Source organism: Xiphias gladius, chromosome 17, assembly GCF_016859285.1.
Source record: "Xiphias gladius isolate SHS-SW01 ecotype Sanya breed wild chromosome 17, ASM1685928v1, whole genome shotgun sequence".
Lineage (NCBI taxonomy): Eukaryota > Metazoa > Chordata > Actinopteri > Istiophoriformes > Xiphiidae > Xiphias > Xiphias gladius.
In genome coordinates, this window is record NC_053416.1 from 14,301,766 (window position 1) to 14,317,366 (window position 15,601).

At 37.4% G+C, this 15,601-nt stretch overlaps 2 protein-coding genes across 3 annotated transcripts in view; both read left to right on the plus strand.

The window, feature by feature from the left end:
* Positions 1–1,649: 1,649 nt before the first annotated feature.
* LOC120802238 lies at positions 1,650–7,181 on the plus strand. The gene is made up of 3 exons (XM_040149826.1): positions 1,650–2,018; positions 3,176–3,478; positions 4,638–7,181. The coding sequence occupies exons 1-3, from the start codon at positions 1,704–1,706 to the stop codon at positions 5,307–5,309; spliced, it is 1,290 nt and encodes a 429-aa protein (XP_040005760.1). The 5' UTR covers positions 1,650–1,703; the 3' UTR covers positions 5,310–7,181.
* A 1,357-nt stretch (positions 7,182–8,538) lies between these two features.
* Positions 8,539–15,601, plus strand: part of ttc3 (tetratricopeptide repeat domain 3) — a 36,201-nt gene continuing 29,138 nt past the window's right edge. The window contains exons 1-8 of one of the 2 annotated variants that reach the window (XM_040149817.1): positions 8,539–8,662; positions 10,619–10,695; positions 10,807–10,840; positions 11,978–12,137; positions 12,254–12,335; positions 13,008–13,061; positions 14,562–14,694; positions 14,905–14,990. In XM_040149817.1, the coding sequence (XP_040005751.1) occupies positions 10,630–10,695; positions 10,807–10,840; positions 11,978–12,137; positions 12,254–12,335; positions 13,008–13,061; positions 14,562–14,694; positions 14,905–14,990 (615 nt within the window). In that variant the 5' untranslated portion in view covers positions 8,539–8,662; positions 10,619–10,629. Of the gene's footprint in view, positions 8,663–8,693; positions 8,872–10,618; positions 10,696–10,806; positions 10,841–11,977; positions 12,138–12,253; positions 12,336–13,007; positions 13,062–14,561; positions 14,695–14,904; positions 14,991–15,601 lie in introns of those variants that run through there. The other variant, XM_040149818.1, reaches the window with a different exon arrangement.

Below are 15,601 nucleotides of genomic sequence, written 5' to 3' on the forward strand. Positions count from 1 at the left end.
TTGTTATGATGAACAGCGCCTCAATGATAAGAAACCAGTAGTCAGAAAACACAAGACTAAGAATAAAGACTAAATACACAAAGACCCAAAATGATTGTAATGTGATTTAAAAATTTAATAAGTACAGTTTAGTCATTTTTATATGATCATGTCTCATGTATGATAATGTCGTTATTTATTAAGTGCTCAACTGTACTGCGCTTTGGGCTAAATTAAAGACTGATTGTTACCCATACTACTTTCATCCAATATTATTTGTAGAGTAAATAAAGTGCTTTTTTTCCTATTTTGAACACCTCAGTCATATTACAGTAACAGGTAATCTGTAATGTATCCACAAACTCCAATTTTGCCAAATTTAATGTCAATAAATACTCAGAACCGCTCCATGCAGGATTGAATGGTACATAACTTGACGCTGTATGTTTTCTACACATTGGTGAGCATACACATTTAACATCGATCCAGTCGGATCATTTGGAGCATAGGAGCTGTCTTCAGGATGTTTCCTGAACTCTATCAAAGATCTCAAGACTTTTAAAGCAGAGCTTCAAACCCAATATCTGGATATTCCAAATCAATTCTGTAATCATGTAAGCGGAACAATTACACACAGGATTTACTGTAGTGGGAGTACCGTGCACAGCCTGAAAATGCAACCAAATGCAACAGCCTTATAAATTAATTTACCAAACAGAAGCAAGTTCTATAACTTGTAGCCCACAGATATGACTGTCTCCTAAAAAATGTAAATTTTACTCTGCCCCTGGGAGCAGATTTGGGATGCTGCGTGATGAATATGGCATGCTTTATTCATGTTGGAGTAATGTAAACTAATATTTTAATTTATTTTGTTTTTTTTTTTTTTTTCTGCTTTTTTGCTTTATTATTTTTGACTCTTACTTGAGCCATTACCAGAGTTAATGAAAGCTGAGATTGCTGACGGTCCGGCAAAGTAAATCTGCCCCTCATAGTGAGCTGACTGCTTGCTTATTGACATTAAGGTTAATGTTCAGTGGTTGTTTCAAAGTCTAAATGCCAATTTGATTACAAAAAGTTAGATGAATTCATTTTCATTTTAGGCTGCACTGACTCTGAAATGGATGATTACTATACACTTGCTGTCATGTTGATATTTATTTCAGTAATTTCCATTTTTATTCTCTTTCTGACAAAAGCTGACACAATATCACCACTTCTGAAATAGTGATTTTTCGCGGGACAGTTTTTTGTGCTATTGAACCACATGTTAAATAAATCCTGCACTTTCAACCTTTGACAGGAGAGGTAGAATATGTTTATGTAAACAGACTGTGGTCCAGATGTCCTGCAGCTCTTTTCCACAGGCGAAGGCAATCAAACAGTCCATTGGTGACGTACCCCTGATGAATTGAAGTCAAGCAGTCAAGCAGTGTCATGCTGAAGGAGTTTCTTCCACAACTTGGCAACACAAAAAGCTGTTATGTTCCTGTAACTACTGTATGTAATAGTACTACTGTGTATAAACCCTTGTTTCACTTCAGCTAATGCGTTATGCATTTCTATTTAAACCCTTGAGTGCTTCGTTGGACTGGTCATGCTGATAACGTCATTCTGACTGGGGCAAATAAACACACAGGGAGTCAGAATCGCAGATAACAAGCAGACCTGTTTCACACACATACACATATCAACACACACTGGTTAGACATACAGATATAGCCATGATCCTCTTGGGTCGCAGTCTGTGTCTTCCTTCTCCAGCCACTGTCCAGGAGCTGTTCTCTGTGGCTCGGGATGCCAACATCATCCCTGATATCTCCTTGGATCCGGTCCTCACCACCTTCTTGTCAATGGACTCCTCTGCAGCGCTGCAGCATCAGTATGCCTTCTTACAGCAGAGCATGAGCAGGGAGCAGCAGACTGAATTCAGCCTCAGCCTGACTGGACAGCTGGGCGGCAGCAGCAGGGTCACCTATGGAGGAGTAGGGGTTGTTGCTCTGGCTCTGTCTATGCTTTTTGACCAGGTTGCCCAACAAGTAGGTCAAACTTTTGTCTAGTGTTTGTATGTCTTCATTGAATACTGGTCTCTGCAATTCTCAAAAAGCTCAGAACACGCAATTTTCTGAAATCAGCTGAAGCCTGTACTGACTTTGGTGATCCTGTGACTTTTCTTCAAGCACCACATTGAGGCTGACATTTTGTTTTCAGAGAATTTTGTTTTAGAGACTACTTCGGTTTATCTCTCTAGTTTGGTTTTATTTTCCACCTCACACAGCCCCCACTGTAGCTGTAGACTCCTTATTCCTGTTACCAGGTAACTACAGCGAAAGTAAGATCCTGACAGGATGGGGCAAAGGACGACTTTGTTTTCTTTTCTTTACTCGATTTTTACAATATACACAAAGTGAGGGCCTAGAGGGCCCTTACTGTTCAAATATCATATGCCATCTTCTTCCACAAGGATGTTTCAAGTTCAGAATTTTGGTACTGAATGCTCTACTGAAACTTTTGTTACATGTTAAACAAAAACCGTGCTATATCTCAGGTCTGTCGCAGACTGAAATATCTTAGAAACTATTTGATAGATTCCGAATTTTGTACAGACATTCATGTTTCCCAGAAGAAGAGTCCTCACCTCAGGGTTAATCATAATAACTCTAGTGCCATCATCAAGTCCAGTACTTTGGTTTATGCCCAAATAACTGCAAAACCAAGGACATTCCCATCAGCCTCAGCTTTACTTTGTATTCAGTACTAATTAGCTAATGTTAGCATGCTAACACACTAAACTAAGATGGTGAACATGGTAAGCATTACACCTGCTAAACATTAGCACGTTAGCATTGTTACTGAACATGTGCTATCATGCTATCATGTTAGAATTTAGCTCAAAGTACCACTGTCTATTTACAGCCTCACAGAATGGCTAGCATGGCAGTAGACTCTTAGTCTTGTTTTTTCTGCTCTTGCCCTTCCTAAAGCATATTTCCCACTATTTCAGTTGTATATTCGACCCGGCTATGTACAGGAGAATTTTTCTATACAGACAAACTAATGCATTCATTACACTGGATCAGTTTGTTTGTGACCTGAGCCCAAAGGCTACTGTTTGAATCGCTTGAAAATTTGGTTTCACAGGCTTGCTGTGTAACCAAGGTCTCTATTAGATCTTTCTTTTCTGTTACCTCAACAGGTCCGAATGCAAAGATCAACAGAGAGGGACCTATCAACTCAGAGCTCACAGGCTAAGAGGATTTTTGGCATCAGCACCTCTTCAAGAATTGGCTTGATTATCCAGAGCTACCTCAGTCTGATCCCTGGGATTGCCAACAACCAGGAGAAGATGGCTGAGACTACAGAGCTCTATGACAACTGGCTGAAACTTGAGCTAATTGACCATTACGAGAGGATGACCACTAAGAAGAGAATGAGCTCAGTGTCCATGCAGCAGTGGTTGACAGGAGCTGCATTTCATCTGCACATGAGAATCCACCAGGTCGGGACACAGAAAAAAGCTTGATGTTAAAAAGGATGTTTTTGAAAAAAATCCCTGCTACAGTATAAATATCTGCTTTGTACATTACATGTACTCTGTAAAAAAAGGATTGGTTGGGTCCCTCATTAACAAAATAAGGTAAGGATTGTATAAAAATGATTTGCAGAAGAGTGTCAATACTATGTTAAAGACATACCTAACTTGATTACATGTTTTGGAGATGTAAATAGCCTTCATCAAAGTTGTAAAGATAGATTTTTTTCCAGTGGAATTTCAGAAGTGCTTGAAAACCAAACAAACATGGATGCCTCACATCAGTCAAAGAATTTCATTCAATGTAATTACATCCAAATTTAATATATATGGTGTTATGCTCTCAATACCAAGTGCTTTAACCCGTCTGTTTTCGGCATCTAAAGCGACTACAGTTGATATTTTTATAACTGTAATAAATGTGAAAGGTGTCACTAGGGATGAATCTACAGAGAATTATCACCTGAATCTGCATCTCATGTCTGCTTTGTGGAGCTATATAATGAGTTGCAGCTCCTTGTTTTTCTGTTCAGCTCACTACTTTCCTGTTTTAGAACACTCTCACCACTCTCAAAGAGTTGTTCTTGGTTGCAGCAGGCACCTGTTTTCAGTGAAAAAGCTCTAAAAATTCACTGTACACTGCCTGATCAGCACCAAACGTCGGACACCATTAGCAACTAGCTGGTGTGCATATTGGAGTATTTAGCAAGTAAAAAGCCAGATATTTCCCTCAGGAGTTGGTGGAGACCAAAGACAGAGCTAAAAGAGGGGGATTATTGGACTTAGATTCACCAGTTGGATACAAATACGACTCAAAATGAATGATAGTTTTGCTTCGCAACTGCCAGATGTTCAAATAAGCAACTGTTTGCTAAATACTTTGCCATATTTACTTAAAGGTGATATGTTTACAACTTGTTTACACTACCCCCAAATGAAAAAACAAATCAGTCTTTGCAGGTTTAAGGTCAGAGAACAACTGTGGTGGTCAGTAAAAAGGCATATATTAATTGTTAACTCCAGTTTCCTGCATGAAAGTCAGACATGCCCATCCATCAGTCATGAGGCGCCAAATCATTCAACATTAACATAATTCCTGAAATCACCTTTATTCTTGTTCTAACAGGTCCGGCTGCAATCTGTGCCATTAGGATCAGCAGAGTCACTGCGTCTGTCTTATAAGATGGGGTTAAGTCGCTTGGTTCAGGGTTACACAGCCTATCTACGCAGAAACATCCAGGAGACTGCAGCTCCAGGTCCACGAAAACCCAAAACCAGGACAGCCAGTGGACCAAGACATACTGACACCTCTAGCATAACCAATGTGACCTGCTCAATTAATCAACTTTTTAATGTTAGCCTGGCTAGTCCAAGTACCTCAACTGATAGATTTAATAAGACTACTTCATCCAATTCAACTGCTGAAATTAGCAGAAGCTGTAAAACCCATGGATCCAGAGAAGGGTTTGGAGTCAAAGTGTCAAAAGGAAATGACAATACAGCTGTAGGTATAGTAAACAGAAAGACACTCACCAATTCGACTGAATATAGCAGGGAGAAGGATGTCGGCATGCTGGGCCTGTTAGCTATTGAGCCATTGAGGAATGTGAGTCACAATGTGCAGCATTACCCCTGTGAGTCTCCAGCCATACAACAAGCTTTGGTGACTCGTATTATAAATGCTCAGGACCTGGAGCGTAACAGAAACTTTTTCCTGTGCCCTGAGAAAGTTTTCCACAGCCTGCTTAGGCAGAGGAATGACTTTGAGTTAAAGACAGAGACAAAGACAGTTAATTAGACAGTGATGACTAGAGTGCAATTAAATCTTCAGTCCCACAGTTGAACTTAAAATTGTGCTTTTATGTTTAGGAAACTACCATTTCATTAGTAATTTTAATCATTTATTTCATTCTCTTTCAGTCTGCCTGAAAGTGGGTGTCATTCCCCTTTAACTGATCACAGATATGTAAATTTATATTAATGATGCTTCTAAAAATTAGAAAAATCTCAGTATAACAATACAATTCAACAGCAGCACAAACTACATCTTCCAAAATTACAATAAAGTTGAATTCAGCACCTTAACACCTCAATCATAACAGTTTCAGTATAAACTGAACATTATAACCTTCTTGAAAGGTGGATTTGTTATTAGACTACATTAGTTCTCGCTAGGTGGACCTAATAGACAGACAACTGTGTGTAGATCTGCTCTGTAAATCACATGTTCTGTGCTCTCTTTTAAGAAAATGTATATTTTAAATTGCATATACACTGCATATACCTGACAGAATGCTATTGTTTATGAAGAATTGTTTGTGCATGTAGCCAGGCCAGTGATTTCTTTTTAAACTGTATTTTCATAGACCTGAGTCAGACACTGAGTAACAGCCAGACAGCAGCCTGCGACACAACGTCAGCTGGATTTATCTCATAGAAGCTTTGAACCTGATGATGGAATCTAAAGGGCTTTTCTCCAATAACTTATTTTCTCTTGTTTAATGATAAAAATCTTACCAATCAATTTAAACATCACATTGAAATGATATTTGACTAATTATGATTTCTGCTGGATGAGTTGCATCTGTGCCTCATATGTTCCACAGTTACATTTTTCTTTTACCAGAGATTTGTAGGCTGTTCTCACCAATTCTGTCCATTTTACTTAATATGCTATAATCCACTGTATTTCTGTTGCCTACACTGTAAAATATAATGAACTGTTTCCACTAACAGCACGTCTATTCTGATTTAAAAATGAGAGGTATCTGAACTAGTACTGTTGTAACACAAAACTCATTCACCTTCACTGAAAACAACTGATAAACCTGACACATTCATTTGTTCATTCATTCCATTTTTATTGCTAAAAATAATAGGAGACATTTTTGGATTGTTAAAACAAAGTGATGGAGTCTGCAGCCTTAATGACAAAAAGGTGGAACATCAGGCTCTAGTGATGGAAAATTGTAATAGAACAAATACAGAATGAGATATTTTAGCTCAATTGACAGTTAAAAATCCCCAAGTAATAAGGAATATCAGACCCTTATGTAAAAGTAGAAATACCACAATGTAAAAATACTCTATTACAACTAAAAGTCCTGTGCTCAAAATTTTACACGAGTAAAAGTACAGAAATATCAAATGCAACAGTACTCTTGCAGAATAGATCCTTTCACAGCAGGCAGCACTTTCATGTTTTAGCAGGTCAAGTTGGAAAGCTAATTTTAACAACTTTATAGTCTGATGGATATTTTAATCCATAAAAACATCATCATATTTAATTTGTCACATTTTGTATATAAAATAATCTGGACTGAAAAAATCTGGACTGACAGAGAAATCAGTAACTAAAGCTGTCAGATAAATGTTCTAGAGTAGAAGTATAAAGCAGAAGAAAATCTGTGTTGGAAGAAGTATTCTGTTCATTTACTTAAGTGAAAGTAGCAACATCAAGCTATAAAAATACTCCATTACAAGTAAAAAGTCTGCACTCAAAGCATTATTTAAGTAAAGCATAGATGTTTTATTAGCAAAATCTACTTTAAGTATCAAAAGTGAACGTAACCTACTACATCATACAGAATGATGCCTGTTGATGTTATATTACTTGTTGATGCATTAACATGTAAGTAGTAATTTTAAATGCAGTTTTGGATGGTTTAATCCACCCAGCAACAGAGATGAAATGCTTAAATTATGAATCTATTACTCAATTAACAAAAAAATTAATTGCTTAAGTGATTTTTAAAGGAAAAGAATGTCAAAAATTCACCTGTAGCAACTCCTCAAATGTGAATTTTTGGTAGTTTCCCAGTTTCCTATGATAGTAAACTCAACATCTTTTTGGGTTTTTGACAGCTGAACAAAAAAAAAAAACCTATTGGAAAATATTAGTTTATGGTTTGGGTAATAAACTTTGCAACATACAATATATAATAAACAATATAAACTAAAACAATTCAGTTCTTAAAACTAGATTCTGACAAAGAGTCCCTCTTTGAGACAAGTCTACAAGGTGTAGAATGGAGTGTATTTCAGTGCTACAAATTTCTAACTAATATGTGATCAATCAAATTATGTAAACCCAACACATACAGAGTAAACCTGGGGCTTAGGGGCCCCTGGGGGTCTGGAGTCCCTGAGCAGTTGGCCGCTTTGCCCAGTTAGAAATTGAGCCTTGCTCTCATGACTCCTCAGATTGATCTTGTGACCCTAAGGAGGGGCCATTCCAGGTTCGGAACCACTGGACTAAACTGCCTAACTGTATATAAAGTAATTCAAAGTGGCTCCACCTCAGGAAGCTCAAGGTAGCACAGTGAGACCTTTACTATTTTTTATCATTATAAATGACATATTTATAAATTTAGAAAATGGGTTGAGATTGTCTCTTTTTGTGACTGATAGGGCAATTTGGAAAAGAGGAAGACAAACTACAAGAGGCTATTGTAAAAGTAAAAGAAAGGTCATTTAACTGGGGTTTTAAATTTTCAGTGAGCAGAGAGAACAACACCGAGAACCATCAACACAGGATTAATAAAATCAGTATTAGATTATAAATGTGTGAATTTATTTTGCATTCACATACAAGTAAGGCCCATATCAGGCTTTAAGCTTATATACAAGTGTATTTAAGACGACTCTAACATCAGCATTAGTAGGCAAGAACCTGCAAACCTTGTTGGGAAAGGGAGAGGAGGGAAACAAAAAATTCTTCATCGACAGTTACACAGAAAGCAGCAAAACTAAGAATATCTCAACTATTAGTATGCAACATTACTGTTACCAGCAAAACAACCTTGGAAACTTCCTGACGCAACAGTAGATTTGACATCACCATTGTTCCAGAGTTTAACCTTGAAGAAGGCAGAAGAATCAGTTCATCAAGTCAATCTCTATTAGCAAGTTTAAAATAGTCAGAGACTATTATTATTATTATCATTGTTTTTATTATTAATGACTCCACAGCAGTTGGTGGCGATAAAGCCCCGATGAAACTTCAAGAAGAAGAAGAAACCCGCCCCTCAGCGCACGTTGACGGCAGACGGGGCTGCGTGCGTGACAGCGCCTCCGCCTTAACTTCCGCACACTAATATGAGCAGGACGAGCACCTTTAAACGAGATACTGCTGTTTATCTTTGACTTGAGGTGACTGTTCTCTGATTTTATCACTTATTTAAATCGCTTTTTAAACCCGGCAGCTTCGAGTAGCTGAGGTGTAATCCCGTTTTGGACTGTGGTCGGCTGCGTCGCGCTGAAACAAAATAGTGAGAAAGTGTCGTGGCGTTTGTTTAGAAGGCGTCGATCTGGGCCACGTTATGAGAAAATAGCCAAAATAAAGCTGCTGCATTGAACAGGTAACACTGAACGCATAACCCAGCGGGGCAAACTTGGCACCGTTAGCGTTTGCAAGGCAGCATCTTATCACTACGTATGTTGGCTATTATGCTATAATGCTAACGCCGAGGAGCGGCGTTAACTACGTTGACATATTTCCCGAGGGAGTTGATTTGGACAAACTGCTTTAAATACTCAAGAGTGTCGGCATTTATTTATTTATTTATGTGTTTTTAGAAAAACGACGTCAAATTGCAATAGCTACAGTAATAATTCTTAACGTTTTGCCGTCCCTCAAAGCGTTAGCTCCCCATTATTAGCTGGAAATTTCTGCATAATTCCCATGTACATGTCACGGTATCTCTCTCTCTCCCTTTGATCTAAGTAAGAGTAATGTCTCTGTAATGAAGCCAGACTAGTGGTGCCGGTAACTCGCGCTCATTTTTGCGGTGCAAATTTTTAATTCTTGCGTGTTCATTACTAATTCTTGCATAATAATTTCCCTCGATTTATAAGTGTGGTGTAACTGTAGGAACTGAAGTTACACACACACACACACACACACACACACACACACACACACACACACACACCCATTTGCAAGAGATTCATTTATAAACATTCAGAAAAAGAATAGTAAACATCACTTAACAAAGAAGACACATTAGATATTTATGTCAGAATTTAGGATAACAAAATAAGAAAGGGGGAAGAGAGTTTACCATATGCTTTATAAAGCTGTGTATATACATAGTCTAAAGTAGGCATGAGGTGTGTTCATTCTTGCTGTGCATTCATCTTTTCAAACCATGATGTATGTATGTGTTTTGGTGTCCCTGGTCTGAAGAGGACAATTAAAGGTCAGCAAATGTGCTGTAGCTGGGGTTTCCAACAGGTTGGTTGAGGTTGGAGACAGTTACAGCTTGGCCCTGCCCTTATGCATTGTTCAGACAGATATTAGCACTGTGTAGGGGGGAAAAACAGATTTGTTTAATTGGAACCCTTTGCGTTGGCACAGCAGGGATACTGTTAAAACTGGCTCAGGTTTTGCTGTAACATTATACAGCATTGGCCAATCAAATACACGAAAGCTCCAATTCCTGGGATATTACTGCTTTGTAATGTGAAAGCTACATTTCTACTGTTAACCTTGCAATCATTGTGACACCATGTTAACTTTCCAGAGCTGTAAAATCCTACCTCATAGTATTCCAAACCACTTTACGGTGATTTGGTATCTAATAAGTAGGGCTACAATTAACAAATAATTTTCATAGTCGATTAATTTGCCGATTATTTTCTCTTTACAAAATGTCAAGAAAAAAGTGAAAATAAGCCCATCACAATTATTCTGGCCACAGTAGACAATCGAAACCAAAGGCTGAAACCAGGAAATTTTGAAAAATTGTCTTAAGAAATAACTCAAAAATGATCAATCAATTATCAGACTAGTTCCCAATTATTTTTCTATTGATTGACTAATCGATTAATTGACTAATCATTGCGGCTCTAGGCTGCAGTGTTAAAACTTACTTACTATAAACCATGTGATTATACATTATTACTGACTGATGTCTAAAACTGATTATAGTGTGATTGACTTGAATGTTGTTTTTTTTTAAATTAGCCTTTTGGAGGTCACTCTCTTCATTTCAGAATAGCTTGAGAATAAACTTGCATAGACATTATTGACAGCAATGAAAAGAGGAATGATGTTTGCCAAATATAGAATGGATTTGAGTGATTTTTATACAGATTTTTCTACAGATTTGGACAAAATGTCAGATTCCGACTCTGATTGTGAATATGGTGACTGGGAAGACTCCAGACACCGCATAACCTTTGTGAGTTATTAACTAATACTCAAAATAACAGTATTTACACAACTTGCTGTTTTCTGTATGTCACTGAAACTGTATTTTTTTTTTTTTTTTCCCCCCCTTCTTGCCACTCAGAGAAATGATACAGTCATCGCCCTCCGTCCATCAGGTAAGGAACATTTAAGTCTTAACACACCGCTCGTTGCAGGTTCAGTTTTCTAGGCATATTTGCATATACCACTGATCTGCTGACAATAAGAGTGCGGAAAAGTACCTCGGGTAGAAAGAAATTCTGATTCAGTCACTACTTTGATGACTAAAGGCACAGTCCCATTCCTTTTCAGTTCAGCTGAATTTCTTCAAAAGGACATGATGTCATGTTTCTGATAAATAGATACTGATCAAAGCATTCACAAACTGTAGAAAGTGTATGACAGTGACGCTATAGTTAGTAGTCTGGTAGTGTGATAATGTACTAAACACGGTGAAGAAACAAACAAGAAGAATCTCCAAATAAGAATAATCTCTATCTCCAAACACAGTCCAGCAATGTTTTCATAGGCTGACCGAGCACATCTGCTCTGTTAAAAAAGGTGAACTCTGAGCTGCAAATCTGGAAGAGACCGGTGGCGATGGACACATGCTTGAATTTGTCTGTAACAGTGAGGGTTCTATCTGTTAGATGAAAGAAAGAAGAACTTTGGAGTAAAATTGAGGAAATTTAATAAGTATAAAAGCTTTAAAGGTAGAAACAATGAAGTCATAAATCATTTTCATTTTTGATCACACATGGCAAGTTATGACATGGTCTGTGACCAGAACAGATTATACTAAGAAAATTGTTGTCATTGTGGCCTCAGTTCTTGACATATTTCAAAAAACCACTATGTCCAAGTTGTTTGAATAAGTTTTGTTAATCTTTTTAGAGTTGCTGAAGTTAACTGATTTTGATGTTTTGAAAAATATAGGAGACAATTTAGACAATTTAGTGAGTTTTGAGTGCGTCAGTGTGAAATTTTGGATATTTTGTTACAAACCCTGTCCAGTTTAATCAGATCATTAATAGATTTCACAATCCAATAATCAGTTTTTACTTATATTTTTATTTTGAAAAAAAAATTCTGAAAAATTCCTTAATTTACATCTTTTACTTCTTGAAAAATATATTGTGCCCTGAATTTGGAGCATCTCTTGCTGGCTGTTGCTCGACATGTGACATTGCTTTAAGAATTAAGATTATAAATTGTCTTTTCTGCTTTCAGCTGGCTGAAAATAAGTTCATTTTCTGCATGTTTTTGTTTTTTAGAGGAGGTTTTTGATCGATGGGGCTGTATCTCTGTTGATACCAAAAAAGAAGCTGGACAGCGGATGAAAATATGTACCTTCTGGCTTCCCATTCTGCTGCAGCGTGACGAGTCCAGCCCTACTGCTTGCTGGGCTGTACAAATAGGTCTAATCGACTCCATGTAGGTATAATTATGACTGGGATCTTAATAATTTTTTTTTTTTTTTACCCCCAATAATAACACTTCCAATCCTATATGTTTAGACTGTTAAAGAGTTTGTAATTGTCTCCTTCTAGGGACAGTGAAGATCTAAGTCTGAAGCATCTGCACAGGATAGAAATATTGGAAGCAGTCCTCAGAGCCTTGGAGAAAGGAAGTGTAAGTTCACTATGTAGTGGTTCAGTCTAAAGCTCTTTTTTTTGTGTGTGTTTTACACACAACCTATAAGACTGCAGTGTGATAATTTCTGTCAGTGCTTATCCCCAGTGAGAACAATCTGTGGCTGAGTTTGACTGATACATTGGCATGGCTGATGTTATTGGCCGATCTTAGCTTATCACAGATACTGTGTGTTAGTATTGGCAGATTTTCAGAACTGACCTTGTTTTGTTCTTTGTAAACATTTTGACTTGTGTTGAGTGCAGCATGATTAAGAAACCGTAGCTACAGAGACCTTATTTAGGGATTTCACATTGTGGCTGCCATTTGCTTAATTGTATGAAAAGTTTAGTTTATATGTAAACTGAGAACTTCCAGGCTGCAATCAGTAAAGTATCTTAACTTAATTTTCAGCACGCCACCAGTCAAGAGAAAACCACACAGGCAGGACATTATATTTGAAACAGTTTGCATCATTATCATTTCTCTCACATAAATAATCTGATAGGAATGCATCTCAGTGTGCAAGTTGTCTGAGGTAATGCACAACACACTCTAGTTAGCACTGAAGAGAAAAAGAGTAAACTCCACTGTTGCTGATAATCATGCCGTTGGTATTTTACAATTTCGAAACTTTTGCTTTTGATCTAAACTGCTTGTTCTCTTTTTCAGTTGAAAAGGGACCAAACAAAGCATATTTTCTGGATAAGCAACATGTTTAACTTGGTAAGTCTTAAAAAAGGGATCATGTGTATTGAATATGAAAGAGATTATCAGCTAATAAGGGTAAAGGTACTTAAAACAATGAAAGGCATGACTTCCTTTTCTAGCTTTTGGTTAAGAATAATAATTGTAATAATAATAATAATAATAAATGTTGTTTGTATGTCACCTTACATGCATACAATGGGGCTCAAAAGGCTTTACATCAAAATGTATGTATATATAAAAAATGTAAAGAAAGAAGTTAAATGGTGGCAAACAAACACATATAATAAAACTGGTTAGAATTAAACAATACAACTTGAAATAAGATTAAATGAAATTAAAATAAACGTGGAATAAAATATAGTAAAATCCAGAATATAGTCTACGTAAAAACAAGTTTAAAGAGGTGACTTCAGATTTTTCTTAAAGAAATGTAAAGATGTTGTAGATCCTATATTTGTGGGCAGGTTGTTCCACAGTTTTGGTCCATAGTGAGAAAAGGCAGCCTCTCCATGCTTTGTCTTAACTGATATAGTTAGTACTCAAGTGTTTGATAACCTGATGCAGCGACGAGGAGTGGAGAGACAGTCAGCTAAGCATGGAGATGCCAGCTGCATTTTGTACACTTTGAAGTATTTTTGAGGTAGAAAGATGTAGTCTCTTTGATGGAGTCAATATGTTGATCAAGGTTGAAATCATCGTCTATGATGACATCCAGGGGTCTCCTTTTGGGTTCACTTATTAATTTGTCTCTTTTTAATTATGAGCACCAACAACTTTAAGTTTGTTTTTGTCCTCATGTACTTTCAGGCAGTTGTTACACATTCAATCTTTAATATTTTCAAGGCGTTGTGTCAAATGATTTAAACTGTTAGGGATACGTACATTTGTGTCTGTGCACTGTGTTGTTAATTTGGCTGAGTATAATTTGGCTGAGTGGAAGCATTTATGATGAAAAAAGGAGTGAACCACATACTGAACCCTTTGGAGCACAACAGGGAATGTAGCTCTTGGTTAAAACCATCACCAAAAACTAGACGTGTTGAGAAGAAATGCTTGCATGCTTTGTCATCCTTTGGGTCGTCAAAACATTTAGTTGCATTCATTCAGTCGCATTCATTCAGTCACAGCAGGAGGCTGTTTTTTGCACCAATCCATATGATGATACATAAATATGGTACCCCTGAATTCTATGCTGGGAGATATCACTGATTTTAAGTTTGGGCACTAGTATGAGATCGTTTTTCAATATCAGCATGTACCCTGAGCTGTTGTATCGGGAGAGAAATCATCATATTGGTGCATCCGAAAAAATTTCCAATGTTCACAACGAGAAGGAATAGCGGTGGCCAAAATAACAAAAATACTTACAATGAATCAGAACTTCATCGTCAAAAAAATATCATACAGTTGAATGGACACCTATATGTATTGACTTGGCCTGGGTAATGGTGAATAGAGATAGTTGATGCGTTCTCTGTTTGACATTTTTATCTGTGTGTGACTTTGTGTCATCAGCGTTCCCCAGAGGTTTTGGAGAATGCATTACACTGGTTGGAGCGAACAGAAGAGCCTGCTATTCGCCATCGCGTCCTGGCGCTTGGCCACGCACACACCTGGTTCACAACCCTGCACGTTATCTTCACCGAGTGTAAGACACAGTCACACTACATTTCACAGAGACTGGTCCGCTACAAAACCGTTCAGTAATGCACCACTGACATTTACACAACTTACTCTGTTTTATCAAGTCAAAAGACATTTGTAGTAATTCATGTGAAGGGAAAAAACTGCCTGGGCAGTTAGTGGATTTCAGAGTCCATTTTATTTTATAACATACTGCTCTTCTCCTTTCAATCAGTTGCTAAGTATATTCAGGACATGGGTACCAACTTGGAGAAGACAATGAGGACACTGATGGCTCGACCATCTGACTGTCATGTAGAGGTAAGACACAACCACTTGATCTACTGACTGTAGCTTGTACTTATTTGCTATAAAGTGTTGAACGCAGACATTACTGTATACTTACGGAGATATTATTGACCATGATCTGAGCAGTCTTAATGAGATAGTACCTATATGTAGTTTGAAAATGGGTCCAAAAACCAAAGATATTCAGTGTACTATATGTTAGGTCAAGGAAGTCTCACATTTGAGAACCTAGAATCCTGAATCTTTGAGCTTTTTTTTTTTTGGCTTGAAAATGAACTGAAACGATTATTTGATTGTCAAAATAAATGCAGATCAATTGTCTGGCGATCGATTAAATGACTAATCATTCCAGTTTTAGATTTAAAACAGATCTTTTAGATTTCATAGGACTTCTCAAAAGTGGCCGTGACCTAGTGACTACAGTGCAATACACAGCTTTAGTGAAAAACTGAGCTGCAGAGGACTATTGGCCTCCACACACACCTCCTTCACCCATGTTGTTGGATCAGGAGCGAGAGGTTAATGGTTGAATAAATAAATTGGACCTCAAACCATAAAATGTGAGCAAAGATTTTACCAGCAAAAAATAGCTTTTGAGATCCAAATACACACCCCCTGCCACG

Bases quoted from the DNA above. Each gene is read 5' to 3' on its own strand.
- LOC120802238 (XM_040149826.1), top strand. From the start codon at position 1,704: ATGATCCTCTTGGGTCGCAGTCTGTGTCTTCCTTCTCCAGCCACTGTC. The intron at 2,019-3,175 runs GTAGGTCAAACT...TTACCTCAACAG, and splicing joins TTGACCAGGTTGCCCAACAA to GTCCGAATGCAAAGATCAAC. The intron at 3,479-4,637 runs GTCGGGACACAG...TTGTTCTAACAG, and splicing joins TGCACATGAGAATCCACCAG to GTCCGGCTGCAATCTGTGCC.